The sequence below is a fragment of the Balaenoptera ricei genome, chromosome 11, assembly GCF_028023285.1.
Source record: "Balaenoptera ricei isolate mBalRic1 chromosome 11, mBalRic1.hap2, whole genome shotgun sequence".
In the NCBI taxonomy this organism is placed as follows: Eukaryota; Metazoa; Chordata; class Mammalia; order Artiodactyla; family Balaenopteridae; genus Balaenoptera; species Balaenoptera ricei.
The window spans coordinates 75,943,356-75,962,355 of record NC_082649.1 but is presented as its reverse complement, the minus strand read 5'-3'; the positions used below and the strand labels follow the sequence as shown (position 1 = coordinate 75,962,355).

General features: G+C 46.6%; 1 protein-coding gene across 5 annotated transcripts in view; it reads left to right on the top strand.

The window, feature by feature from the left end:
- FAM107A (family with sequence similarity 107 member A) overlaps nucleotides 1-17,640 on the top strand; it is an 82,598-nt gene extending 64,958 nt beyond the window's left edge. For all 5 annotated transcript variants that reach the window (XM_059940064.1, XM_059940061.1, XM_059940062.1 and 2 more), the window contains 3 exons: nucleotides 12,584-12,758; nucleotides 14,578-14,734; nucleotides 15,227-17,640. In XM_059940064.1, the coding sequence (XP_059796047.1) occupies nucleotides 12,589-12,758; nucleotides 14,578-14,734; nucleotides 15,227-15,334 (435 nt within the window). In that variant the 5' untranslated portion in view covers nucleotides 12,584-12,588 and the 3' untranslated portion in view covers nucleotides 15,335-17,640. The remainder of the gene's footprint in view (nucleotides 1-12,583; nucleotides 12,759-14,577; nucleotides 14,735-15,226) is intronic.
- The last annotated feature ends 1,360 nt before the right edge of the window (nucleotides 17,641-19,000 follow it).

The window sequence follows — 19,000 nt, the reverse complement described above, 5'->3', positions numbered from 1 at the left end:
TGAAGGGGACATTAAGCCTTAGCTTAGGGTCCCATAGGCATCCTCAGGATGAACTGGGACCTGGGTCTCCATCAGCACCACTTCCCTTCCATCTCTCCTTATTGCTCTCCTGTGGCCAGCGGGGCGCCAGTGTTTGGTTTCAAAGTTGCCACCCTAGCATTAGCCACATAGTTCATCAGCCCCAGTGGCCTGATGAACTCACCCTGGGAGAAATTAGTGATCCTAGCTGAGCCTTGTCTGGCACTGGGCTGACATGTGTGGAGCCTCAGGGGAGGAGCTGTAGGACCTCCAGGGTCATCAGCAGAGCCAGGGAAGAACCAAGCAGGAAGCTCCCAATCTCTCCTCTGAGCTATTATTACCCAGCCTCCTCCAAAGACGAGGTCAGTCCCACAGTCTGCATGTTAAGTGAGAATTATTTGCCCATCTCGTAGTCAAGCAAGACACTCAATTTACCTGTCACCTACTGGCTGCCTCTACCCCATGCCCATCACTTTAGCTTGTCCAATCTTCATAGCACCTTGATTTTACAGAAGAGAAGGGTCCAAGAAGTTAAATACCCAGCCAAGGTCACAAAGCTGCTAAGCACTGTGACCTTAATCAGCCCCGCCACGAGAGCCAGGCCAACCAGGCAGCTGCAATCACTCAGGCCAAAGCAAAAAAGCCTGATTTTTTTTTTTTTTTTTTAACTCTATGCTTTACAAAGTTGGTTTACTACTGGAATCACTTGGGGAGCTTTTTATTTTATTTTTATGTTATATTGGAGTATACTTGATTTACAATGTTGTGTTAGTTTCAGGTGTACAGCGAAGTGATTCAGTTATACATATGCATATATCCATTCTGCTTCGAATTCTTTTCGCATTTAGGTTATTACAGAATATTGAGCAGAGTTCACTGCGCTATACAGTAGGTCCTTATTAGTTATCTTTTTTTAAAAAAATTATTTATTTATTTATTTTATTTTTGGCTCTGTTGGGTCTTCGTTTCTGTGCAAGGGCTTTCTCTAGTTGTGGCAAGCGGGGGCCACTCTTCATCGCGGTGCGCGGGCCACTCTTCATCACGGTGCGCGGGCCTCTCACTGTCACGGCCTCTCTCGTTGTGGAGCACAGGCTCCAGATGCGCAGGCTCAGTAATTGTGGCTCATGGGCCCAGTTGCTCCGCGGCATGTGGGATCCTCCCAGACCAGGGCTCGAACCCGTGTCCCCTGCATTGGCAGGTGGATTCTCAACCACTGCGCCACCAGGGAAGCCCCTAGTTATCTATTTTGAATGTAGTAGTGTGTATGTGTCAGTCCCAAACTCCCAATTTATCCCTCCCCTGCCCTTTCCCCCTCAGGTAACCATAAGTTTGTTTTCTAAATCTGTGAATCTGTTTCTGTTTTGTAAACAAGTTCATTTGTATCATTATTTTTTTAAGATTCCACATATCATATGATATTTGTCTTTCTCTGTCTGACTTACTTTGCTTAGGATGATAATCTCCAGGTCCATCCATGTTGCTGCAAATGGCATTATTTCATTCTTTTTATGGCTGAGTAATATTTCATTGTATATATATAACACATCTTCTTTGTCCATTCCTCTGTCAATGGACATTTAGGTTGCTTCCATGTCTTGGCTACTGTGAATAGTGCTGCTATGAACACTGGGGTGCATGTATCTTTCTGGATTATGGTTTCCACCAGATATATGCCCAGGAGTGGGATTGCTGGATCATATGGTATTTCTATTTTTAGTTTTTTGCAGAACCTCCATACTGGTCTCCATAGTGGCTGCACCAATTTACATTCCCACCCACAGTGCAGGGGGGTTCCCTTTTCTCCACACCCTCTCCAGCATTTGTTGTTTGTAGACTTTTTGATGATGGCCATTCTGACCAGTGTGAGGGGACAACTCATTGTAGTTTTGATTTGCATTTCTCAAATAATTAGTGATGTTGAGTATCTTTTCATATGCCTCTTGGCAATCTGTATGTTTTCTTTGGAGAAATGTCTATTTATGTCTTCTGCCCATTTTTTGATTGGCTTGTTTGTTTTTTTGATATTGAGCTGCATGGGCTGTTTGTAAATTCTGGAGATTAATCCCTTGTCAGCTGCATCGTTTGCAAATGTTTTCTCCCATTCTGTGGGTTGTCTTTTCATTTTGTTTATGGTTTGCTTTGTTGTGCAAAAGCTTTTAACTTTAATTAGGTCCCATTTGTTTATTTTTGTTTTTATTGTCATTACTCTAAAAGACGGATTGAAAAAGATATTGCTATGATTTATGTCAAAGAGTGTTCTGCCTATGTTTTCCGGTAAGAGTTATAGTATCTGGTCTTACCTTTAGGTCTTTAATGCATTTTGAGTTTATTTTTGTATATGGTATTAGGGAGTATTCTAATTTCATTCTTTTACATGTAGCTGTCCAGTTTTCCCAGCACTATTTATTAATGTCTTTTCGCCATTGTAAATTCTTGCCTCCTTTGTTGTAGATTAGTTGACCATATGTGTGTGGGTTAATTTCTGGGCTTTCTATCATGTTCCATTGATCTATATTTCTGTTTCTGTGCCAGTACCATGCTGTTTTAATTATTGTAGTATAGTCTGTAGTATAGTCTTGTAGTATAGTCTGATCATGGAGTCTGATTCCTCCAGCTCGACTTTTCTTTCTCAGGATTTCTTAGGCTGTTTGGGGTCTTTTGTGTTTCGATATAAATTTTAGAATTTTTTGTTCCAGTTTTGTAAAAAATGCTATTGGTAATTTGATAGGGATTGCACTGAATCTGTAGATTGCCGTGGGTGGGAATGTTAATTTCTCTTTCTGATCTTTCGTTGTTAGCGTACAGATGCAAGAGATTTCTGTGCATTAATTTTGTATCCTGAAACTACTGAATTCATTGATGACCTCTAGTAGTTTTCTGGTAGCATCTTTAGGACTTTCTATGTAGAGTCTCATGTCATCTTGCAAACAGTAACAGTTTTACTTCTTCTTTTCCAATGTGGATTCCTTTTATTTCTTTTTCTTCTCTGGTTGCCACAGCTAGGACTTCCAAAACTACGTTAACTAAAAGTGGCGAGAGTGGACATCCTTGTCTTGCTCCTGATCTTAGAGGAAATGCTTTCAGTTTTTCACCATTGAGAAGGACGTTTGCTGTGGGTTTGTTGTATATGGCCTTTATTATGTTGAGGGAGGTTCCCTCTATGCCCACTTTCTAGAGAGTTTTTTATCATAAATGGGTGTTGAATTTTGTCAAAAGCTTTTTCTGCATCTATTGAGATGATCATATGGTTTTTATTCTTCAGTTTGTTAATGTTGGTGTATCACATTGATTAATTTGCAGATACTGAAGAACCGTTGCATCCCTGGGATAAATCCCACTTGATCATGGTGTATGATCCTTTTAATGTGTTGTTGGATTCAGTTTGCTAGTATTTTGTTGAGGATTTTTATGTCTATGTTCAGCAGTGATATTGGCCTGTAATTTTCTTTTTTTGTGATACCTTTGGTTTTGGCATCAGGGTGATGGTGGCCTTGTAGAATGAGCTTGGGAGTGTTCCTTCCTCTGCAGTTTTTTGGAAGAGTTTCAGAAGGATAGGTGTTAGCTCTTCTCTAAATGTTTGATAGAATTTGCCTGTGAAGCCATCTGGTCCTAGACTTTTGTTTGTTGGAAGATTTTTAATCACAGTTTCAATTTCAGTACTTGTGATTGGTCTTTTCTGTTTCTTCCTGGTTCAGTCTTGGAAGGTTGTACCTTTCTAAGAATTTGTCTATTTCTTCCAGGTTGTCCATTTTATTGGCATAGAGTTGCTTGTAGTAGTCCCTTATGATCCTTTGTATTTCTGTGGTGTCAGTTGTAACTTCTCCTTATTGATTTCTAATTTTATTGATTTGAGTCTTCTCCCTTTTTTTCTTGATGAGTCTGGCTAAAGGTTTGTAAATTTTGTTAATCTTCTCAAAGAACTAGCTTTTAGTTTCATTGATGTGTTTTCTATTGTTTTCTTCATCTCTATTTCATTCATTTCTGCTCTGATCTTTATGATTTCTTTCCTTCTACTAACTTTGGGTTTTGTTTGCTGTTCTTTCTCTAATTGCTTTAGGTGTAAGGTTAGGTTGTTTGTTTGAGATGTTTCTTGTTTCTTGAGGTAGGCTTGTATAGCTATAAACTTCCCTCTTAGGACTGCTTTTGCTGCATCCCACAGGTTTTGGATCGTTGTGTTTTCACTGTCATTCCACTGTCTCTAGGTATTTTTTTTATTTCCGCTTTAATTTCTTCAGTGTATCAATTGATTATTTAGTAACATATTGTTTAGCCTCCATGTGTTTATGTTTTTTACAGTTTTTCCCCTGTAATTGATTTCTAATACAATAGATTTCTAATTTATTAGAATGATTTCTAATTTCATAACATGCAGTTGGAAAACATGCTGACATAATTTCATTTTCTTAAAATACCAAGGATTGATTTGTGATCCAAGATGTGATCTATCCTGGAGAATGTTCCGTGTGCACTTGAGAAGAAAGCATATTCTGCTGCTTTCAGATGGAAAGCCCTATGTATGTCAATTAAGTCTGTCTGACCTAATGTGTCATTTAAGGCCTGTGTGTCCTTATTAATTTTCTGTCTGGATGATACATCCATTCGTTTAAGTGGGGTGTTAAAGCCCCCTGCTATTATTGTATTACTGTTGATGTCCCCATTTATGGCTGTTAGCATTTGCCTTATATATTGAGGCGCTCCTAAATTGGGTGCATATATATTTACAATTGTTATATCTTCTTCTTGGAGTGATCCCTTGATCATTATGTAGTGTCCTTCCTTGTCTCTTGTAACACTCTTTATTTTAAAGTCTATTTTGTCTGATATGAGTATTGCTACTCCAGCTTTCTTTTGATTTCCATTTGCATGGAATATCTTTTTCCATCCCCTCACTTTCAGTCTGTATGTGTCCCTAGATCTGAAGTGGGTCTCTTGTAGACAGCATATATATGGGTCTTGTTTTTGTATCCATTCAGCCAGTCTGTGTCTTTTGGTTGGAGCATTTAATCCATTTACATTTAAGGTAATTATCGATATGTATGTTCCTATTACCATTTTCTTAATTGTTTTGGGTTTGTATTTGTAGGTCTTTTTTCTTCCCTTCTTCTTTTGTTCTCTTGTGGTTTGATGACCATCTTTAGTGTTGTGTTTAGGTTGCTTTTTCTTTTTTGTGTGTGTATCTATTATAGGTTTTTGGTTTGCCTTTCCCATGAGGTTTGGCTAAAGCAGTCTCTCTCTCTATATATATATATATATATATACACACACACACACACACACACACACACACAAGGTTGTTTTAAGTTGCTGGTCTCTTAATTTCAAATGTAATTCCCATTTCCTGCATTTGTACTCTCTTCTCACAGTTACTGGTTTTGATATCATACTTGTATATAGATGATTTCCTGCTTTTACTGTATTTTTGCCTTTACCATTGAGCTTTCCCATTTGTGATTTTCTTTTTTTAGTTGTGGCCTCTCTCCCCCACCCCCAGAGAATTTCCTTTAGCATTTGTTGTAATGCTGGTTTGGTGGTGCTGAATTCTCTTAACTTGTCTGTAAAGCTTTTGATTTCTCCGTCAAATCTGAATGAGAGCCTTGCTGGGTAGAGTTTTCTTGGTTGTGGGCTCTTCCCTTTCATCACTTCAAATACATCCTGCCACTTCCTTCTGGCCTGCAGAGTTTATCAGTATCAACTGATAACGTTATGGGAATTCCTTTGTGTGGCATTTGTTGCTTTTCCCTTGTTGCTTTTAATATTTTTTCTTTGTATTTAATTTTTGTTAGTTTGATTAATATGTGTCTTGGCATGTTCCTCCTTGGGTTTATCCTGTGTGGAACTCTGTGCGCTTCCTAGACTTGGGTGACTATTTCCTTTCCCATGTTAGGGAAGTTTTTGACTATAATCTCTTCAAATATTTCTTCAGGCTCTTTCTCTTTTTCTTCTTCTTCTGGGACCCCTATAATTTGAATGTTGTTGCATTTAATGTTGTCCCAGAGGCCTCTGAGACTTTCCTCATTTCTTTTCATTCTTTTTTCTTTATTCTGTTCTGTGGCACTGATTTCCTCCATTCTGCCTTCCAGCTCACTTATCTGGTCTTCTGCCTCAGTTATTCTGCTATTGATTCCTTCTAGTGTATTTTTCATTTCACTTATTGTGTTGTTCATCACTGATTGTTTGTTCTTTAGTTCTTCTAGGTCTTTTTTAAACATTTCTTGTATCTTCTTGATCTGTGCCTCCATTCTTTTTCCAAGATCTTGGAACATCTTTACTGTCATTACTCTGAATTCTTTTTCAGGTAGATTGCCTATCTCCTCTTCATTTAGTTCTTATAGGTTTTTATCTTGCACCTTCACCTGCAACATATTTCTTTATCATCTCATTTTGTCTAACTTACTGCGTTTGTGGTCTCCTTTTCGCAGGCTGCAGGATCATAGTTCCTCTTGCTTCTGGTGTCTGCCCCCTGGTGAGGTTGGTCCTGAGGCTTGTGCCATTATCCCCTTGATAGGGGGTTTGACTGGTGTTCTGGTGACCAGAGCCTGCCCTGGCTATTGCGTGGGGCCTCCCCTTTGCTCTGTGGTTGTCACTGCCCTGTCAGGGGCAGAGTCTGCTCCCTAGTTGTTGGAGTAGAGGCCCCTAAATCTGTTTCTTAGCTGTGTCTCTGATCTGCGGTGTGAGGTGAGTGGGATTGGGAGAGAAGCCACTGCGTAGTCCTCCTCTGGAGCTGTTCACCTGTGAACACACTCTGTTGTGTCCCCTTTTGCCTGTGTGCAGGCTCACAAAGTACACTGTTGCTGGCACTGCTCTCCATCCCACCTTAACTGCGGGTATGCCAGCAACTGGCCTTGTTGACTCTCACACGTTATTTTCACCAGGCCACTGGTGCAGGTCCACTGAGGTCAGGTCCCAGGACTGCAGTAGTCGTGCACCTGGACCTGCGGTGGGAGCTGTGGAGGCAGCTCGGACTCTGGCCTGGCCCAGCCCCCACGTGTATGTGCCCACAGAGCCCACGGCTGCTAAAGCCAGACCCGTCCCAGCTGCAGGAGCACTTGCTGTCCTTTCTGATGTTTCGCAGGTGCTGAATTTAGGAAGCCGTCAGTGGACGTGTATCTGCATGGTTCACACAGCCGCAAGGAGAGATTTCAGCTCTTCTTCCTTAGTCACAGGGCCCCTGGCCCCTTAGTCACACAGCACTTGGCTGTGGTTTCAGCCCCACCTCTGAGTGTGTCCCCCCCGCACCAGAGTCTGCTCCAGAGCGTGCCAGAGCACACGAGCCCATCAGGCAGGAAGGAGCTGAGGCAGCGCTCAGGGAGAGCAGGCCACCCAGGGCAGGAGCTCCTCAGTCCTATCCCCTCAGGCTGTCTTCTCATGGCCAACAGCAGTCCCCTCCCCAGGTCTGCTCTCCAAACCCCACGTTCCATCCCCCAGCCCCCGTGCACACCAGTGGACACCCGTCTCAGGCTGGGGCATGCAGGGCTGTGGCACGGACCATCTGTGTAGGTCTCTCTCTGTCCTGACAGCCACAGACTGGTTGCTGGGCTCTCCTCTGAGCCCCCGAGGCTCCCCTTCTGTCCCAGCTGATCTCCCTGCCGATGAGGGGCCTTCCCCAGATGCAGCAACCTCTCCTCACCTTCAGCTCCCCACCAGGGGCACAGGTCCTGTCCCGCTTCCTCTCCTCTTCCTTTTCCCTTCTTACATTTGTCCTACCCGGTTATGTGGGGATCTTTCTTATCCTTTCAGGTGTCTGGGGGTCCTCTGCTAGTGTTCAGCAGGTGCTCTGTGAGACTTGTTCCATTTGTAGATGTATTCTTGATGTGTCTGTGGGGAGAGATGAACTCCATGTCCTCCGCCTCCTCTGCCATCTTGCAAAGTCCTCTCCCATGATGTGATGCAACATCTGGCAGCTCCAAATCTCTGGGTCTCGGTCACCACCCAGGATGCTGGTACAGTCACCCAGCATTCTTTTGTTGACGGTTGTTCAGCAGTTAGTTAGTTGTGATTTTGGTGTTTCCATGAGAGGAGGTGAGCTCATGTCCTTCTACTCTGCCATCTTGTCTCCACCCCCTTGGGGAGTTTTATAAAATCCCAAAGGCCAGGCTGTCTCCCAGGCCAATTAAATCAGAATCCCAGGGTAGGACTCAGACATTGGTATTTTTTAAACTCCCTCTGATGATGTCAGTATGCAGCCAGGGTTAAAATCCACTGATTTAACTAGTACAGTTTTTAAGGAAAATGAGAATGCTCAATCCAAGACTAGAAGTTGGATACTTTAATAGTGCTTATTAATAACGGCTAACGAGGTGGCCCCACTCATAGTTTCATCTATAGGAGTGAGGCCCTGGAGTTGTTCAGTGCACAACCTGCCTCGCTGTACGTGGCAGCTCTAGTAGCCAGCACTTTCTGCGTCCTCGACTCAGTGCTAGGCACTTACTGGCCAAGCACCATGCAAGTATCACCTCCTTCGTTTTGTAACAACCTCATGAAGAAGGGTGCTGATCAAGAGCAGCTGTCACACCTACTCAACGCTGCTGTTCTAGAGGAAGCAGCCGCACACAATAAGTAACGAGTGGGTATGGCTTTGTTCCAAAGGGGTTGGATTTGACCCAAAGACTATAGTTTTTGGACTCCTGCTGCAGAGGATAGGTACACTTGCCCATGGTTAGGAACGGGCTGAGCCAACATTCAATCCAGATTCTAATGGCTCCAACATTATTCTGCCTTTCTTTGACAACCAGTGAAGGACATTCATTAGCTACTCAACTTTCTCCTCAATTGATCTTCTTCCCTGCCAGCTCTTCCTTGGGGCGTTCACCTTTTTCTTTTCAGAGATGACCTTACGCTCACCTTACCTCACGTCTTTGCCCCATCACGGCCACCTCCCCAAAAGTCTTGGATCTCTGAGGACACCCCAGCAGCCTGAGAGACCTGGCCAGAGCAGCCCTGAGAATGGACCCCTCCTCTGCTCAGGGGGCTCAGCTGACCCCCAGGAGAGCCCGATTTTCCTGGCCTAGCTCCTGTGCTTTGTTGAGCAGCCTCTTTTATTCCAACACCTATGTGAGGCTCTTCTACATGGAGTCCTCTTTTAATTAAATTAAAGGCAGGAAGGTTGGCTCAGCACTGTCTAAACCCTGGGGGCCACACACACACGTCCATGGATCGCACATGTGTTTACTGGAGTTTAGAACACTAACTGGCAAGGGCAGCAGTCTTCCCAACTTGCAGCTCTGAGCTGAAGAACCGGCCACATCCTTCAGGATTCCTGCCTCAGTGACCACACCACCCTGGTCTCAGCAAATCATCATCTGCCACACCTCACCACTGATTTTTTTTTTTTTTTTTTAAATAAGCCTAGAGCAGATCCTTGAACCAGAGCTGGTCATTGATTGGACCTGGGGTGCAGGACTGGCTACCTAATTTGCAGGGCCCAGTGCAAAATGAAAACGCAGGACCCCCTTGTAAGCACGATCCTGTGTGGTCCCTGCTGGGCTGAGGACTGGCCCCGGGGTGGCCAACTCATTATTGGCTTGCTGATGACCTTTGAAGTGAAGGTCCGCAGCCTGGCCAATCAGATGTTTTGCCTCTGGAATTTAACGGGAAAGACAGCGGCTGCCCATTGGAAGTAAAAGAAACCAAAGTCATATCAGAAATTCCCAAAACCTGCTCACAGTTTTTCACCCACACAGTAGTGAGAATGACCTTCTTAAAATCAAATCAGAGGCGATCTTTCCCCAACTTGAAACCACCCGTCCACCCTCACTCCATGCTCTCCCCCTGTCACTCCCTCACGCCACTCCAGACACACTATGCCTTTTTGTTTCCTGAACAGACTAAGCTTGTTTAAGGTACATGAGTCACACATGCTGTTCCCTCTGCCCCACACAGGCTCCCTCTTCCTTCTCAACCGTCTGATCTTAAAGGTCACCTCCCAGAGAGGCCCTCTTGCTGCACCTGGCTGAAGGAGGGTCCTCCGGTTAGTCTCTATCCTAGCGCCGCCCGCCCCCCCCCCCCCCCCCGCCCAATTCCCTGGGCGGGCTCCTCGCGATTTGCAATCATTTATTTTTGTTGGTTTGTGTACATGTTTGCTGTCTGCCTCCCTAGCAGAATGTCAGCTCTGTGGGAGTGGGAGCCTTGCCTGTTTAGTTCATCTCTGTCTACCACCATACCTGGCAGATTATAGAAACTCTAACATATGGTAGGATGAATGAATAATTGTATGATTGTGTACTTTCTCAATGGCCATTCCTGTTATGCAGGAGCTCTTGGTTTTGTGGACCTGTTTTGTATCTGGCCACACTTGAATTTCCTCATTAGTTCCAAAAGCTTTTCTGTTAATCCATTTGGGAATTCTGGGTACATATAGTGATATCTTATGCAAATATTAATTCTGGCCTCTCCTTTCCTAAAGTTATATAATTTATTTCTGTTTCCTGCCTCATTGCTTTGGCAACATACAGTTAGTTGTTTTAAAGATGGTGTGACTGATGAAAATTATGAAGCTTTGGAAGGTTTGGGACACACAGGAATTAAGGGCAGGATGACTAGCCAAGGAGCTGAAGCAGTTAGTGTGGTGTGATAATGGCCTGGGTAAGATGAGAGCTGAGCACATAGGAAGAAAAGAGTGTAGCTAAGAATTACTCAGATAAAGGATTGGTGAGACTTGGTAATGGGAAAAGGCCGTGGAAGGGGGAAAAATTCTCCAAACTCCAATCTGAATCAAGATATTCTAACGCACTGGCTCCCAGTCAACTTAATCTCAGACTAAGAAAATATCCGCATTTTTAAAGGAGGAGGGAGTTGATATAACCAACTGTTTATTTTGTCAAGTGCCCATTTTTAACTAACTACTAAACCCTATCACGATCATTTTTTAAGGACCAAAAAATTAAGAAAGATATAACCTGAAAAACAAACAGCCTTATGAAAAAAGAAGAGAAAATTAATTAGAATTCTCATTTTAGAAGTAGTTTTGAGAATGGGAATTCAAGAAAGAAAATTAGCAACCATGTCTCTAGGCTCTGACACTTAATTATTATATTTTGGATGTAGCAAGGTTAACACTTTTCTCAGTTTACACGGCATCTTTACAAACGGGGTCTCACTTAATCCTCCTAACAGCACCCTGCAGTAGGTAATAATAGAAATGCCAAACATGTGTCTGGAGTGCTACCATTTGCAAAGCATCATCTCCCCTTTGATGCCCACATTCCCTGATGCCCACATTCCCTAACATGTTACCTTGCAATCTGCACCCTATCAAACCCCCTCCTCCTGTGTTTTCCAACCCCACTGACCTATTACCCACTTCCAGGTTCTTGCACAGACCACCATCCCTGTCTAGTTTACTTGGAGAACTCCTGTTCATCAAGAAGAGAATGGCTTTCATCCTCTTCCCAGTGGGAGGGAAGAAGTGAGGGTCTGTCCACAGGCAACATGGTGGTTGGTGGTTTTTAAGAGGGAGACTAGAGCCTGATGTATGCAGTGGGGACACAGCCCCTCAGTTGCATCATGGAAACCACATGCTTTAAAGCACTGGTTCCCCAAGACCAACCTCCCTGAGCATCAGTTTTCTCATCTGTACAACCTCAAAGCTTTTATTATCAATTGCCAACAAATATTTATTGAGTGCCTACTATATAACAGACCAGACACTGCCAATGCCTAGCGTATAGTAGAGGCTCAACCTCAGAAAAGCGGGACTCATGAAGGGAGCAGAGCCAATGCCTAAATTTTCACTCTAAATACTACATGCAGCTAATGGCCAGGCTGTGTCACCCTCTTGAGACTTTCTCTTAAAAATCCCCACCCCCACTCCCACTCTCACTCTCACCCTTGTACTTGCTTCGGGGCATTTCAAGGATATGGAGCCAACTTGGAGAGTAGTGGGCCCTTCTGCCTGAATTTCAAGTGCATTGACAAATTTCAAGCTACTGTGGAGGAAATGAGGCCATCAAGAAGTCAGACATCTGCATTAAAGATGACAACCATCCCTTTGTAATTAGACATGGCAGTCCTGGGATTTCATACCCTCCTCTTTGATCTGGAGAAAGTGAAAAGCCGGACATGTCCATGAGGAAATTTGGAACTACGGATAGGGAAGTTGGACAATAAGGGGTGATATTTTCTTTTGATCACTGCATTTATCCAAATTATCCCTAACAAGTACATATTGCTCTTTTTAAATATCTTTTCTTTTTCTGATACAAGCTCAACGAGAAACAGAATTCCTTTTACAGGAGGGAAAAAATTTTTTTCAAAGTCAGGCCAAAACCATTTGCACGTGTCAACCCATACACTTTGTGACCCCACTTTTAGGGGTCAAGAAAAGTAGCACTTTTCTATAACCCGCTTTACAGCCATCATCTCCAGTCCTTCCAACCCTGTGCACAGGCTCAATTATTTCCATCTCACGAATGAGGAAACCAAGGCTCGGAAAGGCAAGTAGCTTGCCCAGGGCCGCACAGTAAGCTGAGATCCATCTAACACCAAAACCCTTGCCCTTCAGCTGTGCCCACGAGAATGGGTGAGACTGTGGGCCCAGCTCTGACCAACTCCCCTGTCACTTCTACAGCCTCCATGTACTCGGAGATCCAGAGGGAGAGGGCGGACATCGGAGGCCTGATGGCCCGGCCAGAATACAGAGAGTGGAACCCGGAGCTCATCAAGCCCAAGAAGCTGCTGAACCCCGTGAAGGCCTCCCGGAGCCACCAGGAACTGCACCGAGAGCTGCTCATGAACCACAGAAGGTGGGAGTGGAGCTCGGCTGCCTCAGGCCTGCTGAGGCACGGGGAAGTGCCCCTCATGAAAGGCAGGCCTGGTAGTCATCCTGGGGCCCCTAGAGGCTGAGGCGGTCAAAGGGTGCCCCACATGGTCACCAGCAGACACTGTGAAGGTCCAAAAGCCCTGTTCTCCCACCCAGCTCCCCACCTGTGGCTGCCCTCCACGTGCATTTACCATGTGCGAGGCACTGTGCCCAGACTTGGGGCTACAAGAAGGAGTGGGACCCAGTTCCTGCCCTCACAGAGGAGATGGATGCATAAGCAGGTGGTACGATGGGTGCTTGGACGGGGGCATAAATGGGCCTGTGACCCCAGAGGAGCCGCCAGGCAGGGTTCCAAGATAGCATCACTTCCTCCATGAGGTCAAGGCCCGAAGGGTGGGCACAAGTCAGCCAGCTTAGGAGGGGGACATTGGCCGGTAGAAGCAAGTGTGTTCCCAGCAGATGGATAAGCAGGTGCGAATGGACAGGAGACAGGAGTAGCTCAGAGTGGCTGGAGCAAAGATTGTAAGGTAGGCCAGAAAAGACATGTGGACCTGTGAAGGGTCTCAAGCAGGGAGTCACAATCGTGGAGGGGGTATGAGTGGAGCAGGGAGGCCAGGAGCATGCAATGAGCAAGGCAGGCTTGAGGCATCAGGGCTGGGACTGGATTATTGAGAGGGATTGTGGGGAAGGGGAGAGGGAGGCTGAGCTTTCCGCCCCTCCGAGGCCAGAGCACCAGGATGAAGGCCGCAGTGCCTTTGAAGCTCCCTCTACTGGCCGTTTTTGGTATTGGCGCCGGCTGTGATTTTCCTTCTTGTTTTCAGTGGTCTGCAACAGACCTTCCCCAGATCTCATTTTGCATCCTCCGTGTTGTGCCCACCCCCTCCTCTTAGTCACAGTAGTCTCTCTGTATCCACAGGGAGTTGGTTCCAGAACCCCCCACAGAACCCCAAATCCACAGATGCTCCAGTCCCTTATGTATTTAAAATGGCATAGTACAGCCAGCCCTCGGTATCCACGGATTCAGCCAACCACTGATTTGATCCGCGGAAACGAAGGGCTGACTGTGTATTATAAGTATTTTCTCAGGTTGCCTTTTAGAGTCATCCCATTTAAAATCACCACAATTAAACAAAAGCCTAAAGACAAATCAGGGGAAATATTTGCAATATAAATGATAAAAATATATACGTATCTCTTATAAATTCATACGGAAAAAATGAACAAAAGATAGGTATGGTTAGGTCGCAAAAGAAGAAATGCAAGTAGCTGGCAAACATCTCCAAGGCTGGTCCATGTGACTAGCAATCAAAGAAACAAAGGAAAACCAGATATTTTTTGCCTACCAGATTCTCAAATACAAAAAGATCGGGTAGTGACAACAGGGAGAAACAGATGCTCTTGTATACTGTTGACGGAAGTATAAAGTGGATAATCTTTTCTAAGGAACAAGACGGGAATATGTATCCAAAATCTTTTAAAAGCGCCTGACCCAGCAACTCTACCTCTAGAAACTTATCCTGAGAAAATAACCAGTAATATCATAAAACCTGGCCTCTGAACTTAGACAGGCGTAGGTGCAAATGCTCATTCAGTCCCTTCATAGCTGTGACTTGGACCGGCGTCTTAAATCCTAGGAGACTCGCTTCCCTTCCCTGTATAATGGGACAGTAATGGTTTCACCTCCCCGGGCTAGCAGGAGGATCGCACGATGTAATGGTATAGGTTGATGTCTGCGCAGGGTGTAGCCCTGGGTGGGGAGAAGTTGGGGGTCTCCTAACAAACCCCTCCTCCCGCCACCCCAGGGGCCTGGGCGTGGACAGCAAGCCGGAGCTGCAGCGTGTCCTGGAGCACCGCCGGCGGAACCAGCTCATCAAGAAGAAGAAGGAGGAACTGGAGGCCAAGCGCTTGCAGTGCCCCTTTGAGCAGGAGCTCCTGAAACGGCAGCAGCGGCTGAACCAGGTGGGTGGGGGCCCCCAGACCCGGCCCACGCCTCCTCCAAGACTGTCTCCTGGTCCAGGGAGGAGCTCTGCATGCGGCCACGGCTGACCACAAGGTTGAGCAAAATGAGGATGGCACCAGGGGTTCACCCCTGGCCTGAGTCCTCACCCTGCCACTCCCTTTGCTGTGTGACTTTGGGCCAGTGGCTTCCTCTCTCTGAACCTCAGTTTCCTCATGGGCCCAACCTATTGCCTGCTGATTCTGATTGCCTTCTCTCAACTGCCCTGTGAGCTCGGTGGCGTTCCCATTTTAGAAACGAGGTTAGCAATCTGAACCAGGCTTCACGGGGAGAAAACAGTCTCATGCTCTGTTCCCCCCAGCTACCGGGCTGGGGGCAAAACTGATCCCGGTTCTGTTTCCCCAGAGACGACCCTTGGTCCAAACCCAGTGGCTTTTGAGAATGGGAATTCCCCTAGCCCAGCCACTTCACATCTCTGTTTCTCTCTCCTGCAGCTGGAAAAACCACCAGAAAAGGAAGAGGACCATGCCCCCGAATTTATTAAAGTCAGGGAAAACCTGCGCAGAATCACCACCCTGACCAGTGAAGAGAGAGCGCTTTAGAGCCGGCTGCTGGAGCTCCAGCGCCCCCTGCAGCCCGCCCCTGGTCCCCACAGCTTCCTGCAGCCCTGCTGTAGCCGGCAGCCCTGGGCCCCTGGTCTTGACACATCTGTGATGTTCACACTCGCTTCTGTAAAATGCGTCGTCCCAGAGGGCCGCCCTCCCCCCAGCCCCCCGAAGATGGGGGCTCCTGAGCGCCCAGCCTTTTCGTTCTGAGTACTCATCCCTCCTGCTCCAAGAAGGAGCCACTGCTGGGAAAACTTTCACCAGGCACCTCTCCCTGAGGGGGCTTCTGAGCTCTGCCAAGATTTTTCTGGCAGAGTTGAGAAGGGACAGGGGCCTCTCTGGCTGGACAAGCCGTCCGTTCTGCCCAGGCCCCATGGGGCCCTGCTTCTCTGGGCAGGCCAGCTCCCAGGCCTCCGAGAACTTCCCTGCCTGGGGTGGTCTCTGCAGCCCGGTGTGGGGCAGCTCGGCAGAGCACCCCGGGACGCCTGCTCTGCAAGCCGCCTGCGGGGAGGACGGGTCTGTCTAACGACGACAGCTTTTCTCTCAGACTCTGCCAGCCTTTCCCCACCCCCATGCCTTTATTTTCTCCTCTCCAGGCCCTGTAACCACACCTAGCCAGGGCTGCAGCCTTTCTGCTCCTGAACGGCTAGAACAGTGCTTCTCAAACTTCACGGTGCCTATAAATTACTGGGGATCTTGCTAAAAGACCAGCTTTTGGGTCAGTAGATTTGGGGTGAGGGCTGAGATTCTCATTGCTAAGAAGCTCCTAGACTGCTGGGCTGAGGCCCACACTGTACCCAGCAAGGCTGGAGCGTCCAGGGGTGGCCAATATTGGAAACGTCATCCCTGAGGCCATCTCTGCCCCACAGCCCCAAAGGGCTCCTTCTTTTCCACCCACCCCAGGGACCTCAGGCCTGGGAAGGCTCTTAACCTAGCAAATTGTGTTGGTTATGTGACCAGAAATGTATGTAATTGCCAATCTGCATTTCTTAACACACTGATGCAATTCTAGCCAAAGACTCCCACAAAACTTTTCTTTTAAACCTTTTCCCGAAGCCTATGAAGAGCAAATATAAAGTGATTTCCAATAGGCTTCTGAAAATATAAAAAACGGTTTGAAGACCCTACAGCCACCCTTCCAAACTGGTCCTGTTGAGGAGTCCCCGTTTCCAGCCTCTGTACCTGGGACCCACCCCCTATTTGGTTTCCATCATCACCTGGGCCAGCTCCAGTGAATTCACCCATTCTTCCTCAAAATGCCCTTCCCAACGCGAGACCAAATGTTTCAACCTTTTGCTCCTATCCCATATTTAAAGATTTAGAGACTAAACCAGGCCTGTTTGTCCCCTGAAATCCCTGCCTCTGGCTTTGTAAACCCATCATTCAAGGTAGCAGGGCAGTGCTAGAGAAGCATTTCCTTTCACGCCCCAAGACTGCCAGAAAGAGCTTCCGCTGGGATGCCCTTTGATACTTGGACTAAAGGTGGGAGGAAAGGGATCATCCTGGTCTTACGCCTCATTGGGTGGTTGGAGAGTGACCAGAGACATCATCCTTTTCCTGTGGGGGGCGGCGGCTCTAAAAGTCTCTCAAATGTGACAGTCTTAGTGAGAAGATGGTAATACTGTTTTAAATGTCTGCCAGGTGAGAAAAATGCTAAAAATGCACAGTCCCTAAATAAAGACCACCCCTTCCCCAAAGAAGTTGTCCCCCGTGTGTTGTTCAGACAGGAGAAGCAAGACTGAGTAGGATGAAGTAGGCCCCTCCAAGGGAATGCTTGGGATTTCACTCTGTGGGCCCCACAGGTGCTCCACAGAGGTGGCAAATCATGGAGACAAAGCCCCAGAAGTAGAAGGAACCTCAAGTACCATGTCGTCCATGGAGCCATGGCAGACACCCTTGTTCACTCCCCAGTGGTCAGCCCCAACTCCTTCTCTCCAGCCATCTCCCATTGTAGAGGCTGTAAATACAGAGTCTCACTGTTACAGCCTCCTTTACAGCTTGGGGTGACCATGTGACCAGGTATGGCCAGTGAAATTTAAGACAAAGCCTATAGGGAGGGGCTCCTAGGAAAGTTTATGTTTTTCTCATAAAAGAGACAGACTGGGTAACAACTCCCTGCTCCTCCCTTCTTCCTACCTTGATGATGGGATGCCTGGAGCCACAGCAGCCATATTGCTACAATGAGAAAATGGCCAAGAGAATTTCAGAAACATTGACCTGTCATCATTTGACCAAGCCAATGCCAGCAGCCATCCTCCTCCAGAATTCTTGTAAATAAAAATAAAACCCTCTTGTTTAAGCCATTGCTGGTTGGTCTCTCTTCCCTGCAGCCAAAAGCATTCCTAACTGACACAGAAGGCCAACGCTGCTGCCCAGAATTACCTGCAGACTGTACTGAAAAGCCAAATTCCTCTTTGCCACCAGAAACCTACTGGATCAGGATCCCCAGCAACAGTGCCCAGGATCTGTTTGTCTACACTTTTTCCATATAGCCTACACGGCACCAGTCTGAGAACTGGTATTTGGGCATCGCTAATTCACACGTCATTCAGTAAGTATTTGTTGAGTGTCTGCTCTGTGCCAGGAAACATGCCACGTGCTGGGGGCACAGTGGGAAATTAAAACATCTGCATCATTGCAGTGGCCTCCTGCTACTGTTCTCCCTGCTTCTGCCCCTGCCCCCTACAGCCTATTCTCAACAGAGCAGTCAAAATGTTAAGATGTTAAAAATCCTGTTAAAATCTAAGGCAGATCTGTCACTCGTCTGGCTCCCAATAGAGTTGTTCCTGTGACCTAGAAGGTCCTATGCGTCCAGCTCTCTTAACCTCGGCCCTACTTCCCACTGCTCTCCTCTTCCTCATGCAGCTCCAGCCAGCCCAGCCTCACACCCACCAGGCATGTGCCCCCCACCCCCCGGCCTTTTCACCTGCTATTTCCTGGCTGGGAGTGTTCTTCCCTCACAGAGCCGCACAGTTCGCTCCCTTGCTTTCTTCAGGTCTTTTTCATGCTCTTTCTAAACCAGGTCCCCTCGGTCACCCCTCCTAAAATATCATCATCTACACTCTTCCTATCCCTTCTTTCCCTGCCTTATTTTTCCTCCTTACCACTTATCACCATCTAACATATATTTTACTTATTTATCTTGTGTGTCTCTCCTAACGATAATGTCAGCTCCATGAGGGCAGAGATTTTTGTCTGTCTTGTTTATGGCTGAATCCCAAATGGCCTTCCTCCTTCCTCCTTCCCTGCCAGCAAGTGGCCTAGCCTGTGCCATGTTGGCAGCTAGGCCCCAGGGAAAAGAATCCCAGCTCCATCCCACTCACGGTTTTGAGAAAAGGCATTGGCCACTTGGGGCATAGGGCACATAGCAGGTGCTCACTAAATGTTTGTTGAATGAATGAGTGAATGAGCAACCCCTTCTCCCTCTTCTTCTTTCTGCAATACATCCAGCCTCTTCCCAGGTTCAGCCCCTCTCATCACCATCACTCACTTGAATCCTTCCTCTACAATGTTGACCCTGGCCCAGAGGTGTCAGTTTGGTCCAGAAGCTTTCCTTTAGCCTCTTGGGCTTTTGTCAGTATTCCTGGGCCCTACTAGCACTTGTGCCTTCAGAACTCATACTGGAGCCGCACGGCTCGTACACACCACCTTCCAGGCATCCAG